At 44.8% G+C, this 20,714-nt stretch overlaps 1 protein-coding gene across 23 annotated transcripts in view; it reads right to left on the reverse strand.

The window, feature by feature from the left end:
- The window catches only part of MID1 (midline 1), a 668,331-nt gene that overhangs the window by 63,502 nt on the left and 584,115 nt on the right, over window positions 1-20,714 (reverse strand). For all 23 annotated transcript variants that reach the window (XM_085007319.1, XM_021080487.2, XM_085007321.1 and 20 more), the window contains one exon: window positions 16,700-16,795. In XM_085007319.1, coding sequence (XP_084863445.1) covers window positions 16,700-16,795 — 96 coding nt within the window. The remainder of the gene's footprint in view (window positions 1-16,699; window positions 16,796-20,714) is intronic.

Raw genomic sequence — 20,714 nt, forward strand, 5'->3', positions numbered from 1 at the left:
CCGAATGTATTCCGTATCCTTGTAGATACGGGGATTGGGGGTGGGGGGGGGGGATACAGGTGGGAGGCAGAGGAGTGGAGCCCGAGTGGGGGAAATTTGCTGCCAAGGGCTACACAGTACATAGCTCAGCTTTGTGGATCATACAGTCTCTATCGTAACTACTAAAGGCCACCGTTGCAGCATAAAAGCGGCCACCGACCCTTTGTAATCGAATGGGTGTGGCTTTGTCCCAGTAAAACGTCAGTTACAAGAACAGGTGACATCCGATTTGGCCTCAGGGTCCTAACTTGCCAGCCTCGAGCACAGAGGAAAAGATCACAGACTCTGGAGGCCAAGAGGTGCAGGCGTGGACCGTGGTGTGTTTCTGCAAGACTGTGTTCTCTTTTGCCCACGTTCAATGAAAATACCCGTCAACGATCTGGCCCCTAATAGGTGCATGGTAAATAACAGGTTTTTTTCCTTAAGGCCAGGAGGGGATCCAATTCCTGAATTCACAGGATCTCAAGTTGAAAATGAAAACATGGAGTTTCCCATCGCGGTGCGGCAGAAACAAATTCGACTGACTAGGAACCATGAGGTTGCGGGTTCGATCCCTGGCCTCCCTCAGTGGGTTAAGGATCCGGGGTTACCGTGAGCTGTGGTGTAGGTCGCAGATGCGGCTCGGATCTGGCGTTGCTGTGGCTGTGGTGTAGGCCAGTGGCTACAGCTCCGATTCGACCCCTAGCCTGGGAACCTCCATAGGCCTCAGGTGCGGCCCTAAAAAGACAAAAAAAAAAAAAAAAAAAAAAGAAAACATACTTTGCAGTAGGATTTTTACTCTGCCCACCATGTCCTGTGGTTGGCTCCTGTCACCTTGTAACAAAAGCTCTCTTTGCGTGGTTTTTCTGGGAGTCCATGCAGCTGACCTCAATCTTACATTTGGGGCACTCACGCCACTGATTTTTCTTGTTTTTGGTTTCAGGCTAACTCTGTTCAAAGCTGTTCCAAAATGAAGCAGCAGAGTGGAAGGTGTTGCTCATAATTCATTCAAACACAACAAACTCCTCCCTTCCTTTCTCTTATTAATTACATACTTTATAACACAAATGCTTTACACCCTTCCGCTTGGGTTGGGCACCCAGAATGGGGGGGAAAAAAGAAAAACAAGAGTTAAGCTGTCATGGGCACTTGTCTCTGTCAAATCTTCCTCATCAAGTTTCTGGAAAGTGGTACTTGCCATCCAGAGCTTTTCAATCAATGTATGTGGCAAAACTCAGCTTTTAGACACTGAGGTCAGAGCTAAAAAAAAAAACAATAATTCACACGAGAGGATGGCTGAGGGCTGGGGAGGATGAAGGGGATGTGTTTCAGGGAAAGGAAGTCATTTCTAATGGAAAGAGGAAGCTTCTATCCCGTGACCTTCCATGACTCATTTTTGGCCTTACGTGTCGCTTCTCATTAAGTGGCCTTCTTGTCGGTTGTTGGGCCATGATTCCTCAACAGCGGATGGACTGGAAAAATACAAAGTTAGACTCCTATTCAGGCTTGAGTTTCGCAGGTGTGGATGCCACCTGCTCTCCTGCAAAGCTCTGGGGGACGAAGGTTGGATGCCGGCTCTTGGGTCTGGATGCCGGCTCTTGGGTCATCCTTCCAGCGAGTGAAGCAGACGTAATGATATCACGGATTAGACTTGCACTTGGACGTACAACTGGCCAATGTCAAGCTCTATTCGTTCTGACAGAGCCACAAGGGCTCTCCACAAACACTCTTGCCTGGTCAGTGTCACTCTAGAACACCAGCAGAAGCCGGGAGGTTGACTTTTAAATATCCGGGGTGCCCCGCGTTTCATCTTCACATTAATTCACGCCGTGAAAGAAAGGCAAGTTTAGAGAAAATGAACATGTGAGTTATAGTCACAATGGAAAGAAGGGATTTGCCTTTTCATGTGTTTTATTATCTCCTTTGCTGTGCAAAAATTTTCAGTTTAATCATTTGTTCTTTTTCTTGTCATCACTCTAGGAGGTGGATCAAAAAAGACACTGCAAGGGGTGCTGGGCCTCTGTTTTCCTCTAGGAGTGTTTTAGTATCTGGCCTTCGATCGATTTTGAGTTTATTTTTGTGTATCATGTCAGAGAATGTTCTTGTTTCATTCCTTTACATGTAGCCATCTAGTTTTCCCAGCACCACTGAATGAAGCGACTGCCTTTTCTCCATTGTATATTCTTGCCTCCTTTATCATAAATTAGGTGACCATGGGTGCGTGGGTTTATTTCTGGGCTCTCTATCCTTTCTTTTGATCTCTATGTCTGTCTTTGTGCCAGCACCATACTGTTTTGTTGACAGTAGCCATGTAAGCATAGTCCGAAGTTAGGGAACCTGGTTGCTCCAGTGCGGCTTTTCTTTTTCAAGAATGGTTTGGCTGGCATTCCCATGGTGGCTCAGCAGTAGCGAACCTGACTAGGATCCATGAGGACGCAGGTTCGATCCCTGGCCTTGCTCAGTGGATTAAAGATCTGGCGTTGCCGTGAGCTGTGGTCTAGGTCGCAGACGTGGCTCGGATCTGGAGTTGCTGTGGCTGTGGTGTAGACCAGCGGCTACAGCTCTGATTGGACCCCTAGCCTGGGAACTTCCACATGCTACAGGTGCAGCCCTAAAAATACCGAAAGAAAAGAAAAGAAAAGAGAAGGGAAGGGAAAGGAAGGGAAGGAGAAAGAAAGAAAGAAAGAAAGAGAGAAAGAAAGAAAAGAAAGACAGACAGGCAGGTAGACAGACAGAAAGGTTTTGGGCTTTTGGAGCCTTTTGTGTTTCCATACAAATAAAACAAATTTTTTTTGTTCTAGTTCTGTGAAAAATACCATTGGTAGTTTGATAGGGCTTATACTTAATCTGTAGACTGCCTTGGGTAATACAGTTATTTGGACAATATTGATTCTTCCAATCCAAGAACACAGTATATCTTTCCATCTGTTTGTGAGAAAAATCTTTGCGAAGGGGTTGACAAGGGACTCATCTCCAAAATATACGAATATCTCATGCAGCTCCATATCAAAAACAGACAACCCAATTTAAAATTGGGCAGAAGATCTAAACAGACATTTCTCCAAAGAAGACAGACAGATGTTCACAAAGCACATGAAAAGATGCTCAACACCATCAAGTATTAGAGAAACAAAACCCAAAACTACAATGAGCTGTCACCTCACATTGGTCAGAAGGGCCATCATCAAAAAGTCTACAAACAATAAATGCTGGAGAGGGTGTGGAGAAGAGGGAATCCTCCTACACTGTTAGTAGGAATGTAAATTGGTACAGGCACTATAAAAAGCAGTATGGACGTTCCTTAAAAAACTAAATATAACCTTTCCCATAGTAGGAAGTTGGCTATTGTTCCCCAGTCTTGCTGCCTCGACTTCATCTGTCACGCATTTTTCAAGCCACGTTCTCCACCCATGCAAATGGTTTTGGAAGGCTGTCCTGTCAATAAAGTCCTCTTCTTAAATTAAAGGAAAAAAGCAACTAAATATAGAACCATCATATGATCCCGCAATCCCACTCCTGGGCATCTGCCTGGAGAAAACCCTAACTCAAAAAGACACCTGCACCCCAACATTTATTGCAGCACTGTTTACAACAGCCAAGACACAGAAACAACCTAAATGTCCATTGACAGAGGAATGGATAAAGAAGAAGTGGTACATATATGCAATGGAATATTACTGAACCATAAAAAAGAATGAAAGAATGCCTCTTGCAACAACACTGATGGACCTAAAGATTATCATATTAAGTGAAGTCAGAGAGCAATATCCTGGGATATCACTTATATGTGAAATTGAAATGATACAAAAGGACTTATTTATTTATTTATTTATTTATTTTGCAGTTCTAAATTGCCGTTTTATTCTAAACATCTAATTTCAGTAGGACTTATTTAAAAAACACAACCAGACTCTCTCTTTCTCTCTCTCTCTCTCTCTCTCACACACACACACACACACACACACACACACACAGAAGAAACAGACTCACAGATTCTGAAAGCAAACTTACGGTTACCAAAGGGGAAATGTGGGGGGTAGGGGATAAATTAAGAGTTTGGGATTAACAGATACACACTCTGCTATATATATAATAGATAACTAACAAGGACAGGGAACTCCATTCAATACCCTGTAATAACCTGTATGGGAAATGAAGCTGAAAAGGATGGACATATGTCTATGTATAACTGATTCACATTGCCGTATACCTAAAATTAACACAACATTGTAAGTCAACTATACTTCAATAAAATTTAAAAAGAATAAAGAAAAAAAGAGATTTGTTTGATCATTCCATTTGGGGGGAGGAGGTCTGTGGTTCTGTTCTCCTTGGAGCGGGGCCTGAGACTAGGACGGAAGTTCTAGACGTCACCAGGAAATAGCAGTAGGGCTGTGGGGAGGTGGAGGAGGAGCAAAGGTTGGAGCCAGTCAAGTGTGCTTCCACCGAGACCACTGTGGTCAAGTGGAGATGAGTCCCAATGGGTAACTTTGGCAAACAGTGTGGAACGAGCCAGCTGATGAGAACCAAGAGGGGGACTTGTCTAATAGCTCCCAGCAGGGGCAGGGTGAAGGCTGTTGGGGGTGAGTAGGCATGAACTCCTATGTGGGATTAGCTGGAGGTGGGTGGGAAAAGCCCCCAGGCAGAGTCTTAACCTCTTGAGACTGGAAGTTCTCAGGCCAAAGGCCATGGGACTGGTGAGGGCTCCATGGGCCCGGCACTGACCGTTCCAGACAGGGGTGCTTACGTTACAGGGGGCTGCAATCTGGATATTTCTTACGAAGAGCTATCACGGAGGTCAAGGGACCCTGGTGTCACGGTCGCCCAGTCTGTTCTACAGCTCCAATGCCCTGTGACTGCTTTCAGAGCCACACAGACTGTGCAACTGACATTGCCTTTGAGCTTCACCTTGGTCAGTCCTCCCTGTGGGGCCCCAATCTACCTACCATCTTGCATTTGCAACTGACCAGAAATGGGGCTCCATCTGCGCAAGGGCATGCAAAGTGGCCCGGAAGAGAAAGACAACGCATGAAAGCTATTGCATCAGACGAAAAAATACATCTATTTCTTTATCTAGAGACCCCGTCGCTTTTCTGTCCCTTCAACTCAGGGTCAAATTCTTCTTGGCTGGACAGCTTTACGCTTCAATATGCCATTTTCTACAGTAAAACTGAACCGGAAGCACTCCAGTTAGGGCTTAAGCACAAAGACGCTCCCCTCTTTCTCTCTCTCTCTCTCTCTCTCTCTCTCTTGCTCCATCCAGGATCTGAAAGGTCAGCTGCTGACAGATGTTGCTGTCTCACCTCCGTACCTGGGAAACGGAATGTTCTGTTTATGTTTGTCAGGAGCAGGGGGTGGCGAGGAGACGGCATCCTGCCAGGTAATGGAAACACTGCTTGCTTTAATTTTATTACTGAGAACAGAGCCTTCTCACTGTTTAAGAGAACCCTTACAGGCAGGCCCCATGGGCATCGTTCTAATTTTTGCAAGACCACAAATAAGAGGACTGCTTTAAGGCCACTTCCTGAAGAGAAGAAGGAAAAAGGACTCTATTCTGCAAAAAGGAAAGCCATCCTTTAAGTAGCCAGAGCCCGTGTCGAGGTTAGCCAGTGCGTGTGCTCTCTTTCTATGGGCATTTGTGGGCACTATTCACGGAGGCAGCCATTCTTTCCAGAAGGTTCAATCAAGGCTATGCCAGAGATATGAAAGACACCGCCTTCCTTTAGGAAACCATCTTTTGCCATCATCATGTCCAGGTGACAGGCTAGAAGACGAAACATGTTTTTGCATCAGAAATACACTAGCCGACACGCTCCCCTTGCAAACTCGATTTATAAAACCGGGGACCACACGAATCCTACTGCAGGACTTACTCTGATCCTGCCAGCAAACTCAACTTTCGGGGCCATCTCGGCTTCTCGGCTGCAAATTTTACTTCTCTTAAAGTATACGCGGCAAGTCACTGCTCTCCAGAGATCATTGCAAGAGTCTTAGGAGCGACGGAACAAAAGAGACATTTCTATTCGCGCACCCACAATGGGCAAAGCACCAGACTAGAAATGGAACTCTGCCCGCTGGAGAAAATGACTTTACTGGGAAACAAGGAACAAACATGCCAGCCGCGCACACATAATTAACTGCTAAACCAGGGGCTACAAAAGTTCTAGAGCTGTAGGGGTCCAATGCGGCCGCCCCTAGGCACCCGTGGTATTTGAGCACCTGAAATGGGGCTGGTCTGAACTGAGATGTGCTATGAGGATAAAAACCCACACATGAATCACTGATGTACTAACTGCAGGTTGAAATGACGTGTTGACTATATCAGGTCAAACAGTCCAGTAAAATTAATTTCACCTATTTGTTTTTACTTTTTAAAAAATATGGCTACTTGGAAATTTCCAATTGCATACATGGCTCCCATTCTATTTTGATTGGTGAATCGAGAGGCTGAACTTTGGCAGGGTTGGGGGGGGTGGTCTTTCCTAGACCTCACCTTCTTCTGACTCCCTTTGTATCTTTTTTTGTGTGTGTCTTTTTGCCTTTTCTTGGGCCGCTCCTGCGGCATATGGAGGTTCCCAGGCTAGGGGTCGAATCGGAGCTGTAGCCACTGGCCTACACCCCAGCCACGGCCACGCGGGATCCGAGCCACGTCTGCGACCCACACCAGCTCACGGCAATGCCAGATCCTTAACCCACTGAGCAAGGCCAGGGATCGAACCTGCTGCCTCATGGTTCCTAGTCGGATTCATTAACCACTCCTCCCTTTGTATCTTCGACCTAGCGGGTCTGTACTGCCTCTCTTTGAAACTATCCATGCTTTCTTTCCTAGGGTTTTTCTCTGAAACTCGTGGTAGTAAAACGCATGGCATCAGGGAGTTCCCTGATAGCCCAGTAGGTTAAGGACTCAGCACTGTCACTGCTGTGGCTCGGGTGGCTATCGTGGCTCGGGTCTTTCTGTATGTGAGGGTGTGGCTGAAAAAAAAAAGACTTATGAAGTCAGTAGGAGGGGAGATGTGAGGGAAATTGGAGAGCGTTGTCACTGTACAAGATGGGCTTTGCCGAAAGGACAGTGGAAAGGGAATCTAATTTGGTCTGGAAGAAAAGAGGAAAGATCACAGAATTCAGGTATCTGTCAGGTGCTGACTCTGAGGTTGCAGAGTGTGTGTGTGTGTGTGTGTGTGTGTGTGTGTGTGTGTGTGCGCGCGTGTATCAAGAGAGTCTGATGTGGAAAACATCTCCCTATAAGCCATCTTCAGACCTAGATGGACTGGCCATCCTGCATCTATGGAAGGGTTTAAAAGGGTTTCCCTTCATTTGATCCCAAGTGGCCATCTGGTCATTTTCTAAGGGAAAAAAAAAAAAAAGATACCATCCTGTTTCGCAAGGAGATTGACCAATTAGGAGAGGGAACAGACATGCACTTGAAAACCATAAGCATTTTTGCCCAAGGACTCTCTCTCTATATATCAACAAATCACTCTGTAGAAGTAGCTTTTAAGTTCTAATTATGAATCTCGTTATTCTATTCATAAATTCAAGAAATTTTATAAAACCAAGAATAATCACTCTCAGGGGGTCTCAGAGTCAATGCTTGATTAACTCAAGTTGAACAGACTCAACTCCATTAAAAAGTCAATTCCCTCTATAAATTAATTGATTGCGTTCCTATAAACACTTTCAAAATTGAGGTAAAACTTACATAAAGGGAAATGCATAAATCTTACGGGACAATTTAACAGATTTTGATAACCGACATAAAAACCAAAAGCCTAATCAAGATATAAAATATTCCCATCACCCCAGAAAGCACCCCCAAGCCCCTGCTCCAGTCAATTCTCACCCTCATGGGTAATTATTGGTCAGATTTTTATCACCAAATTCTCGTAACATTTTAAATTGCATTTATAAATATCACCCATTCAACTTATTTTATGGAAGCACTTTAAAAGTCCAACGGGACAAAATTAAAACGCTAACAAGGTAAACCTTCTCAAGTCCTCACATAGCTCTTAGAAAGCTAATAAACTTACAAATGTACTGAGAACCCCATTTCTCGGGAACATTCTAATACTGGTTTGAAACCAATGATTTTAGGCTTTCAACATAAAATCAGAAGTCTAAAATAAATTCCATGTTTCAGATTAGAATCTCAAAGCCAACCTGTCAAATTTCTGTCATGTGTCATATTCTCTTAAAAGCTACAAACTCTTAAAATATATGTTTTAGTCCTAAATGGTAACACAAAATATTGACCAATGGATACTACAAAGGCTTTCTCTATATATTTCTATATATATATATATATATCATTCTCCAACTTCCAGGGGAGGAGGGGAAAAGGAAATTTATTTCCTTAAGGAAATAAACTGGTCATCTCGAAGAAGCTGAAGTTACCAGGTCAAAGATTTGAGAATAATGCATAAGACCTGGAACCTCCCTGGTTCTACTGGTACCACTGGTTCTCACTGGTTCTCCTGGTACACTCACTGGGTTCTCCCTATAGTGGGTTGGGCAGGGTTACTGATTCCCCAGCAGATGAGCATGTTCCGGTCATGAGAATCCCCCCTAGGAATGGGGAATCATGTCTGACAACACTACCTTCCGGTTTGGGTCGCTAAGGTGCAATAACCACTCTGGTGGCTTTAACTACTTGATTGGATTCCATCCATTTCTTTACTGGCTGATCCTTGCTCTGTCTGGCTTCAAGTCCCATCTCTGCGGCCATCTGAATGCCATTTACCTCAAAGGGCCACTGGGATGATGACATCAAGAAAAGATAGTAAGAGTTTTGTCAAGTGGTCACTGTGCTTTCTCATATGTGTTTGCTGAAGTGCTACCATTTTTGCTTTCCCTGCACCAGAGGCTACGCCTGGCTGTGGAACTGCAACCACTGGATACAGCAACCATCTCCTCCTATCACCTGCAAGAAGGGATGAGGCCCCATCTTCCCAACCTATGTAAAGAGACAGAATGTGTCCTTGAACTTGAGGCAGCCCAACAGTGAGCTTGCCTCGTCAGAGAATGAGGCTACTATGATAGTTTTCATCGCCTTGTATATGTGAACCTGGTGTTGTATCTAGCAAAAACACTTTCAAAAGCACAGGGAAAGCTCTATCATAAACTCCTAGGCCGGGAAGTGACCTCACTTGGTTGTAAAAATCTTTATTTGTGTTGCTCCTTACTGAAAGCCTTGTCCATTCTGGGGTAGCCTCAGGCATGTGAAATAGCTGAATTTAAAATTTCATATTTCGGTTTCAAAGAAAAATAACCAGAGCTACAATCGCGCTCTTGTTAGCAAACATTTTATATGCATGACTCAACTGTTTTGCTGGGGAATTTCAAAATTGGAACAAAGCTCTTCAGTTTTCCCTACAACGTTGAGGAATTCAACATAGACGTCAATCGAATGAAGGTAAAAAGATGTGTCCCGTTTCTCTCATCATCTGTAATTCTACGGAGAGATCATTTCAGCTTGATTAGCATACAAAGCAATTTTGTATTGAGAAAAAGAATTTAAACTAGATCCTAAGACCCAGAAACAGAAGAGTTCAGTAACGACATGATGGGTGGATGGTTGGGTTTATGGCTTGTCCCTGAGTGGCACGTGCAGGAGCAAGGACGGGACCCCATCTTCTACCTGACTGTCATCTCATCATCTGGGAGGCATTCTTCTCACACCTCTGACTCTCTCACCTGGATCCATCCAACTACCACCATCTCAGGTGGAAGCTGGGTTAGAACTAACTACAACGGCCATTAAAAAAAAAAAAATCTGTCGCCACCCGTTCTTATTATTCTTAATATCATGCCAGAAACAGCCCTGCTGCTCTAATCAAGCATCTAAACAGTTCAAGGCAAGAAGGCTGTGGAATAGGCTAGAGGAGACATCATAAAGAACTCCAGTATTATGGGGAGAAACTACATTAAAATACATCAGTAGGAGTTCCCTGGTGGCCTAGTGGTTAAGGACTCGGCTGTATCAATGCTATGGCTGGAGCTACTGCTGTGGTACAGGTTCCATCCCTCGCCTAGGAACTTCCACATGCCAAGGGCATGGCCCAAAAGAGAAAGATACATCAATAAAACCAGGTCTTCTCTCTCATTCCTACTGCTCATCCATTTGGGCCCCCAATTAAGGCAGATTATTTCCTATTTAACGATTAGCCTTGGAAATCTGCATTACTAAATTCAAATATGTCAGAGGGATTGTTTTTAGGGGCATGTATATGCGATCATGCTCCAATCCAAGCCACCTGATAGGATTCTGAATATGACCCAATAGTTCATTCCTTCCAAACTGGGAAGATTATGCATGATCAAGGGTTTGGATCATGTTTTTTTTAAAAAAGTTCTAAAACTGGGAGTTCCTGTCGTGGCACAGGGGAAACAAATCCAACTAGGAACTGTGAGGTTGTGTGTTCGATCCTTGGCCTTGCTCCGTGGGTTAAGGATCTGGTATTGCTGTGAGCTGTGGTGTAGGTCGCAGATGCGGCTCGGATCCCATGTTGCTGAGGCTGTGGCGTAGGCCAGCGGCTACAGCTCTGATTCGACCCCTAGCCTGGGAACTTCCATATGCTGCAGGTACGGCCCTTAAAAAAAAAAAAAAAAATTCCAAAGCTGAAACTTGGGAATGTTATTCTGCAAGTAAAACCAAACTAACTAAGCCTATAGTCATTCATTCATAAGATTAACCTCTTATTCCAAAATACTGGACAATGTTCTACTGAGGTCTTCTCATTATTCCTCATGAAAATACCCAAGACGGTAACAGGATCCTATATCCTTTAGATCAATTTTTTTGTACAGGCAAGAACACTGAATCTAAAGGAAGACATTCGAGGATGTGTTACATACTGCCTTAGTAAACAGATAAACTTCACCTCCACTGAGAACAGCTACATTTGCTTCATGAGCGGTCAGTTTCAGCAAACTTGGTGGAGTGAACTGGATACAAAGCCATTAAACACATGCACTGGTCAAAAAATAAACCTTCTCCAGAGAAGATGAAGTTCTGCACAGCCCAAGAGTTCCTGTTCTCCTTTGTCCTGAGAATCCTAACGTTTGAACTTCAAGACCAGTCTTTACCACAGGGGCTTGTCATAATCCACTTTCTGATGCCACCATATTTGCACTATCATACCATCCTCATTCCAGAACTGGTTACATGTAGAGCCATGGATGACTGTCGGTTGCCTGATGTGGTTCCATAATCTGACGCTAAATATACCTTAAGAATATTTTCATAAGGGCTCGTATGGGGTGGGAATCTAACCCATCCCTGCAAGTGACAATGGATTAGGACTTTGGACATTCAAGTTGGCCCCTAGCAGAATACATGTCATCCAAGATCAGATAAGTGTCCACAAGATACAAACAGAATGTGTGGCAATTAGTCATTCTCTCATAGTTTTTCTCTACCATCTCATAGTAGATTCAGTCATTGGTTACCTGTAATTCCCAAAATGAGTATCTATTACGTGTATGCGTATTGTGTTCCCTATGAAAGAACGGGATTCTCAGAAGGTGTGGAGAATATGATATGCATCATTGATTCTAAGTATCTGCTTAACCAATACTCTAGGTCCTCTGATTTTCAAAAGAAAATGGGGAGAAGAAAGAGAAGATGGACAGTCTGTATTTGAGCTAGAAATGCGAAGTTCTGCAGCTGACCCAAATTTTGACCACTTTTCATGGGCTTGTTCTACACCCCATAACTAACTCCTAACTCATTCCAAGGCAATTTTCTATTGCATTCTTCTCCTGAAGAAAACAAAACTCAGTAGCCCAAACCTACTAGTTTTTAGAATCCCAGCCACCAAATTATACCCATTTCTTGAGAGTTCACTTGATATGGCCATTTCGGTGCCTCTGTCTCTGAGTCCTAAAGTGCCTTGGTCTCAGAGCCTCCATTCTCTAGTCTGTACCTTGTACTTGATAGTACTTACTATCAAAAGCATCATCACTAAGTCTACAAGTAACAAATGCTGGAGAGGGTGTGGAGAAAAGGGAAGCCTCCTTCGCTGCTGCTGGGAATGTCCGTTGGTACAACCACTAGGCACGACAGTGTGGAAGTTGCTCAAAAACCTAAAAATAGAGTTGCCATATGACCCAGCAATCCTGGGCATGTATCCTGACAAAACTGTGCTTGAAAAAGATACATGCACCCCTATGTTCACTGCAGTGCTATGCACAATAGCCGAGGCATGGAAGTGACCTAAAGGCCCATCAACAGAGCAATGGATTGAGAAGATGTGGTACACATATACAACGGAACATGCTCCGCCATAAAAGAGAACAAAATAATGCCATGTGCAGCAACATGAATGCAACTAGAGAGTCTCCTACTAAGTGAAGTAAGTCAGGAAGAGAAAGACAAATACCATATGATATCACTTACACATGGAATCTAAAATAGGGCACAAACGAACCTCTCTACAGAACAGAAACAGACTCATAGACATAGAGAACAGACTTGTGATTGCCAAGGGGGAGGAGGAGGGAGTGGGCTGGATGGGGAGTTTGGGGTTGGAGGATGCAAACTATGACATTGAGAATAGATAAGCAATGAGGTCCTACTGCACAGCACAGGGAGCTATTTCCAATCTCTTTGGTAAAACATGATGGAAGATAGTATGAGAAAAAGAACATATGGAAGATATTTATAGATAGATATGCGTGTGTGTGTGAGAGAGAGAGAGAGAGAGAGAGACTGGGTCACTTTGCTGCACAGGAGAAATTGGCCCAACACTGTAAATCAACCATCCTCTGATAAAAATGTTTAAAAATGTAAAAAATATTAGCAACGACAAAAAAGCCACTTCACTTGCTTATCCTCATTTTAAAAACAAGTTATGAAAACAATGGGGTTGGAGGAGGGAGACCTTCCAACTCTTTTCATTCTAAAGAAAAGCAGAAGTGAATCCCAGGAAGGAGGTGTGGACTTATAAGGATGTGGCATTTCCTCAGGATCTGGTGGAAATCCATTGATTTCATTTTCAACAATTGAGAGGTGCCGCTGTGTTTTGAGTGTTGTGAGCTCCAGCTGGCATGGGGATTATGTTCCCGTGGAATGCTCATACCCCAACACAAGGACACCCTCAGGAAGAGGAAAAGGAAGAAATGCAGTCTAGGAACCTAGGATGTGAAGCACGAAATTCTTCGCCCCTGCACTGAATTCAAAAGACTGTCGTGCTGATGCCTAAGCAAGCTCACTCCCTGTTTTGGCGTTTCCTAGTGCTGGCACATTTTCCCTTGGATGTGCGATCATTCTGCATCAAGATATCCATACCATTTTCCCGGCAACCAAAAATATCATTTCTCGAAAAGAGTTAGGGATGCCAAGTGTAACTGTGAAATGTACACACACCTCCGCGTTCTTGAAACCCTCCCCAAACCTTCAAGATCGAATCAAGTTCAAATGCAGAGGCAATATTCAAGTCCACTGAGCTCTCATTTCTCCAAGGCCAGTTCTTCCTTATCCACCCTCATACATCTTCCGTTCCTAGAGAAGGAACTACTGGCCTTGGGTACATGCACTCTTCATTTTTCCATCCGCAGGTGTGGGTTGGCCCTGCCAACAGTGTCCCTGCCACCTCTCCATAGGTGCCAATGTTATATGCCCTTGAAGGCAGGCTGAGATCGTGTTCTACCGCCCTCAGCCCCCAGCAGGAAGAAATTTCTCACTTCTCCTTAATTCCCAAGTATATAATCCACACCTCTCTTATGGCAGTTAGTTTTCTCTCTTGTATTGTATTGCGGTTGCTCTTTCATCTCGGTGGAGACAGCAAGCTCCGTGTGGGCAGGGTCCTTGGCACCGAGCACAGGGCAATACACCCAAGTAGGTGACTGCTGGCAAAAAGGTATGCCCCCACTCAGAAATTGGTCTCTGGTGAACGCAGCTCACAGAACCACAGTGTCCAGAACAGGACATGTTAAGTTAAAATCCTCCCAAACTTGGAAATAAGGCAAAAAAGAAGGGGCGCCCTCCTGGTGTCTCGCTACAGCGCAGCCCATCAAGGCAGCCTAAGCAGGGCTCATCTCACTCTTTAGGCTGGGAGGTAATAGAGTGTGACTTTCTTTCTTTTTTTGTAAGTTTTGGGTATATTTAATGCTCTGTATTATTTTTTAACGATTTTTATTTTTTCCATGATAGCTGGTTTATAGTGTTCTGTCAATGTTCTACTGTACAGCAAGGTGATCCAGTCACACACACACACACACACACACACACACACACACACACACGGCCTTTTTCTCACATGATCAGGCTCCATCATAAGTGACTAGATACAGTTCCCAGTGCTATACAGCAGGATCTCATTGCTTCTCCATTCCAAAGATAATAGTTTGAGTTTGACTTTCTATTGACCGCTGATTAGGGGCTGAGTCTCTGTGAAAACTGAAATGTGAATTGGAGAAAACGGATGATACGCAATTTAATTTGCCAGAATATAATGATTTTATTGCCCCGTAGGTCACTAACTAGTTTTGCATCTAATTTAGCCATCTTATTCTAGCATTCTTTTCCCCTGACCATCCCTCCCCTCATGACTGTATGTATCAGTTTCTGACACGCTCCTTTTTTATTTTTGGCCACGCCCACAGCACGCAGACGTTCCCAGGCCAGGGACTGAACCCTCACCACAGCAGTAATCATGCCAGGTCCTTAACCCCCCAGGCCACCAGGGAACTCCCTGATTGCCTCCTTCAAGTGAGCGTTGTCATCGTGATCGTTCCTTCATCAAAGATTACATGAATCTTCAAGGCAGATTCATTTGATTAATGTGAGATTTAGATGCTCACATTTTTAAAACATTATCCTTTGAGAATACGACTAACTATGAATAAGGGAACCCGTTAACAACAGGCACTGCTGGTATCATTCTTCTATGTCTGGTTAATTTTCTTTAACTTCGATGTAGAATTAATTTTCCAAGCTCCCAGTTTATTCACCCACAAACATTTTTTTTCCATTCCAAAGGATTTAGACAGAAGTAACACCAGTGGGCGGAATGAATATTCCTTACTCTTTGTCTAGAGTAACTGCTAACAGCATACATGTGTCTCTTTGAAAGGCTGCCCCCATCAAGTCACTCGGCTTTATTTTCAAAGCCTGTATCTCAACTAAAGCCCTAACCTTTTGAAAGAAAAACAGAATCTGCTTGTAAATTTCTTGAATGACACATCTATCTATCACGTGAAATGACTGAACATTATAGAATATAATTTTACATGCTAGGATGAGCAGCATTTTGTAAATTCAAGCCATAATCGTACTGCATTAGAAGCAAGACAGTTGTTCAGCAATCACTGCGGGCCATAATGGAAACCAGACACTAATGCTTTAAGGAGTAACGGGCTGAAATTGAAGGAAATAACCACCCAATTCAAAAAGCATTTGAAAGCGCTCCCCATAAAACACAGGGAATTTTTTCCCTTGCTGAAGAGAAAGAATTCTTTCGCATTTGTCCTAAACATCAGATGCCATCACATCATAAGAACAAAACATAATATGTTGGTCATCTTTGTTCCTCTCTTTAATACCATACTGCATATTCCCTTTACCCTATGATAATGACAACATTATGCTTGTTCACTGTTATTTACAATGTTGTTCCATCAGCACGGCTCTAAATGTTTCCTGGAAAGATCACTGCCGAAAGTGCAGCGGTCCTCAGCGGAGGGTTAGAAGGATCTGGGTTCCGCGACTTGCCCTGGCCGTCACTGTCTGCACACCCCTGACTTAATCCCGACATGCTGCAGTGGGGGGTCAGTTTCATGGACACGTATCTGATAACCAAGATGTATTTAATACACACCTGCAGTGGGATGAATTGTATCCCCCCCACCCCTCCCACCCCCGAAGAGGTATGTCCAAGTCCTAACCCCTGGTATCTGCACATATGACCTTTTGGGGCAAGGAGGTCTTTGCAGATATGATCCAGGTAAAGTGAGCTCACACTGGTGTAGGGCGGAGCTTAATCCAATGACTGGCATCCTCCTGAGAAGGAGATGCAGACAGAGACAGACACGCCGGGAGAAGGTCAAGCGACCAACAGGCTGAGGCAGCTACAAGCCAAGGCCCTCTCAGGACTGCCTGCAATGCCTAGAAGGTGGCAAGAGGCATCAAAAGATGCTCCCCGAGAGCCTCCAGGGTGAGCAAGGCCTTGCCAATGCCCTGATGCTGGACTTCCGTGACGGTGAGAGACTGATTCACGCCAGCCAAGTTCACGGTTATTTGTTACAACAGTCCCAGAAAATTAATATGCCGCCTTTTACAGGCTGTTCCTTGCAAAGGTGATTAAACCCTCCAATAATCGGAAAGCCGGATCGGGGAGAGCTGTGATGGGGGGCACGCAGAACAAAGCAGCGGATGGGGAGAGATACTCTGAGCTTCTAGTTCCTTTCCAGCTTCATCCACTTTTGTTTGTTTGTTTTGGCTGTGGCCACAGGATGCGGAAATTCCCAGTCCAGGGAGCGAACCTGCACCACAGCAGTGACCAAGCCAGGCCCTTAACCCGCTAGGCCACTGGGGAACTCCTCGTTTCATCCATCTTAGCTATATGGCTTCTGCAAAAATCTACCTTTAAGAACTTTTCCAGTTTAGAAATATAAAGGGTGAGGTTATAAAAGCCATGGTCAAGCAGTTTTCACAGGAAAAGGAACACAAAGAGATACTCACCTCAACATGTTGACACGTCTGGATGAGTTTAGCCAGAAGCGTCTCCAGTTCGGTGTTCCTCTTAATAAGGTTGGTGAGGTTACTCTCTAAGTTTTGCTGTTCAAAACAAGAGAGGAAAATATTACTCTGCATACTTCGGATACTTTCGTATGCACAAAATTACACTCCGGAAAAGGAATACATTTCTTTTTCGAAATCGCAATGAAATCGGTGCACTTTCAAGCGTCTCTAGATGTAAACTGGATTTGGCAACGTCACACTTAAAAGATGGCTGCAAGATGGCCAAAGTTCACTCTTTTGTTCCCCTTCCTGCGCTAACGCAGGCATATTTAAACTGAATAATTAGTCAGAGGTTATTCCCACGTTGTGAACCAGGGAGCAAAGAGGTAACTGGACTTCTAATGCCGTTACCTGAATCAGAAATGGCAACAATACAAGGAATATGTCCCCACATCACACCAACCACTACTGCATTTTTAGCACTGACCACGTTAGGGGCAGGCTGAGGTCAGTCCCTTTGGAGGAAGATCGGAACTGTCCAGCTATTGCTGACACTATGGCCACTGACAGGTGTTTCTAAGAAGTTCTCATCATACACGTTTCCTCGCTCACAGTGTGTTTCACTGGGCATGCTTCTATTCTATGCCCATCCACCCATGCCCGCCAGATCACATTTCCTTGGACGCTACGTTTTTCATATCACTATCCTCCTTAAGCGTCTAGAAGTATTCCGTATTCCTTTAGAACATCAAAATCGTCTAAAATTCATTTAAGCAGGGTTGACTTAGAATGTCGTGTTAATTTCTGCTGTACTGCAAAGTGATTCTGTTATACACATGGATACATGCTTTTTCATGCTCTTTTCCATGATGGTTTATCACAGGACATTGAATATAGTTCCCTGTGCTCTGCAGTAAGAACTTCGTTTATCTATTCTCTGCACAACACTGTGCATTTGCTAATCCCAAACTCCCAATCCATCTTTCCCCCCAGCAATCACAAACCTGTAGAACATCAAATTTAAAGGTTCCCCACAAGGACTATTCATCTTGTTTTTCGACCACAGCAACCCTCTGTTCTGGCTAAGATGCCTCAAGAGCTCTCTACTGCTTCTCGTTCTGTACACACTTCATTTATACCCACTCCTTCATTTATTTACCCAACCATACAAGTATGTGTGCAGCTTCTACAATGTCCTGGACTGTGCGAGAGGAACAAAAATCAAACTCCCTGTCTGCAAGGAGACAGAGATACAACTGGGAGAGAGACGCTGCAAACAAAGGGAAGGTGGAAAGATTTTCAAGAAGATGCGGGCTTGTCTTGGAGGCTAGAAGGATGTTGATCAAGAGGGGGAATGTCTCGGGAAGACGGAATGGAAGTGGAGGCGAGCACGGGGGTGGCGGGAGAGGCGTTCCAGGGGCAGGGGACTAGCCCAATGTCCTACCCCAAGATCAGGACTGTGTCAGAGGGCAAAGGATGAAGGCAACTGGATTGTAACTCTAGAGCCAATTCCACAGACACCGTGAAGATACAGAAAGGCGATTTCATGGAAAAGAAAATCCATCCGGGATTGGTGACGCCATCTGAGTCAAAGAATCTAGGAGGAGCATGAGGGAGACTGTGAAAATAAACAGTGTCACAAAGGTGCTGATAGTTCATGATGCTGGGAAATGTATTTGCAAAACGGTTTACGCCTTCTACTTTCCGAAATTTTATTTAGAAAGGCATAAATTCAGGAAGAGAGTCCCTTTAACACCAAAAATGTGTTAAGGCGGACGCAGGGGTCTCCTTCGTCATTCTTAAACAACTTATGCTTATTGGTTTGGCGTTTCTCCTCCTGCCTACCCTAAAATTTCCCTGGCCACCTTTTTCCTTTCCAGTCGGTTCTTCATGACCCCTCCCTTTTCTTGTCGAGTAACTGTTTGATCCTGTTCCCAGGATGCACTACGCTCCCTCATAATTTCAAGAGAACGAAACATCCTTGTTCGCAAGCTCTTTGGAAAAAAAGCAATTCCCTGTTTTCCTGTGTTGGCGTAACATTTCCTGAGAATCGGATTTCATCTTGTGTCTGACCATTTCGGTCTTGACAGCTCATCTGACGGGGGACCTGGTTCCCGTTGCTGGGATCTGGGGAACTGACAGAGCCCCGCCAGCTGAGGTGCCCACTCTGGCGTCAGGGCTTGAGGTGGTTTCCCCAGAGAAGGCGCCTGCACGAGATACCCACGTGCCACAGAGGCACAGAGGCTGGTCTGACTCAGTGCCTCTGCTCCCTTCCAGGAGAATCCTGTCTGGCTGCGATTCCAGAGGAGGTGAGAGGGAGCATTTGAGCCCAGCGTGCACACAGGGAGTCCTGGCCTCCAGGAGCACAGGGCATCCGAGGCTTCTGCCACGTGTGGGACACCTTGCCCCCCGCCCCACTTCTCCCCCTCTCAATTCTGCGTCACCTTTCTTTTCTGGTCCTTTGGAGACTTTTCACTCTGGTTTAAGCTTGCTTACTCTCCTTTCAAAGCCATTTTAAAATATTTTATCTGTAATTCTCATGCCTTGAAAATTCAGAGGGAGGTTTTGTGCATGAGTTCAGCTGGACTGAAAGACCAGCAGGAAATCTTCCATTTCGCCTTGGAGACCCTCTAAGCATCTCGAATAAAACTTTTAAGGGAGAGAAAGAATCCTTCCCCGGGAAGGAGGGAATACAACAAAAAGGCGGAGAAAGAAGCCGGCAGAGTGATTTAGGTGCCACTTGATGATCTCGAGTTTGCATCAAGGCAAAGCTTGCTTTCAAAGCTCGTCACCATCACCACAAGGAAAGCCAAACAAAATGGTTTTCCACTGTTTAGATGAAATGAATTCCAGCCACTTTATGGTCAGAGACGAGAGAATAATTTCGAGGCATCCCACCCTTCAATGTCCTTGACTTAGCTGTCACTACTTCATGGTCTATCTGTCGACTTCTTGCGGGATGTTAATCTTAGGAAGCCTTTTCCTTTTCTTCCTGGCTGACCCTCCAGAGCAGGACTTTTCCAGGGAAATACATCATCTAACTGTTTAAAGTTCGACGGTCATAGGTGTGACGTCGAAAGCAAGGCAGGAAGAAATTCGAATAAATATAATCTAACACATTGAGGCTCGAAAAACATCTGCTTGCCTGCCCCTCCCTTGAGTAAGTGTCTATCATGTATAAAGTCTGTTCTTCATCAACTAATAGGCAGACCCAAGCCTGTGGTTTAAACACACAGACCTGTCTAGATCCTCTGGGGGTTGTTTAAATTTAAATGGTACAACTGTTACCAAAGTCCGCAAAGAATTACCGCGTCGCTTAGAAATATAATAAAGGGAAATGAACCTAAGAGACTTGTTTCCAAGAGGCACCAGAGGGACGGACAGCCCTTGTCAAGAGAGCCCGGCGAATGGGAAGGTAACGAAATCCAGTCCTCAATGAACCACGCGTCCATAAGCTTCCACTACGGAGACATCCGTGGCGTTTTCTAGCATCTAACTGCATCGCTGACATCCTCCAAGGCAGTCCGCAGGTCCTGTAGCCTCTTGATTTGGACCGTGCTTTGTGCAAAAGAGAGAGACCATTTTTTGGCAGCAGTGTCTGGGGACCGAAGTGGATATAAGTTTTCCACTCCCCTCTGGAGAGCTAAGGAATTGACTGAGTGGGCACATACATACGTAGAGTGAGGAGCCTGGGGTACCACCCCAGCTGAATTCTCTGGGCCCGGTGACCCCCGGGCTCAGGTTCCCACCCGTACACAAACCACACATCCACCTCTCTAGGCTATCCTGCAGTTCCGAGGAGAAAACGCACGCACACACACTCACACACACACACACACCAGGCACTAGACACCTGCTTGCTGAGATGGTGAATTACAGGATGAGACATTGTGTGGGACCGGACCCTACGGGAGTCCCAACCCTGGGGCTCAGGCAGTCACCATTCTCAAGCTGGCTGATGCTTCTTGCAGCAAGCACCTGTTCTTTTTGGCCCCGGGGCTTTTTCTGACTCCAG

The sequence above is a fragment of the Sus scrofa genome, chromosome X (genome assembly GCF_054392235.1).
Source record: "Sus scrofa isolate SSC_HxYL_T2T_F1_AM1 chromosome X, Sscrofa_HxYL_maternal_Yorkshire_Landrace_v2.0, whole genome shotgun sequence".
In the NCBI taxonomy this organism is placed as follows: Eukaryota; Metazoa; Chordata; class Mammalia; order Artiodactyla; family Suidae; genus Sus; species Sus scrofa.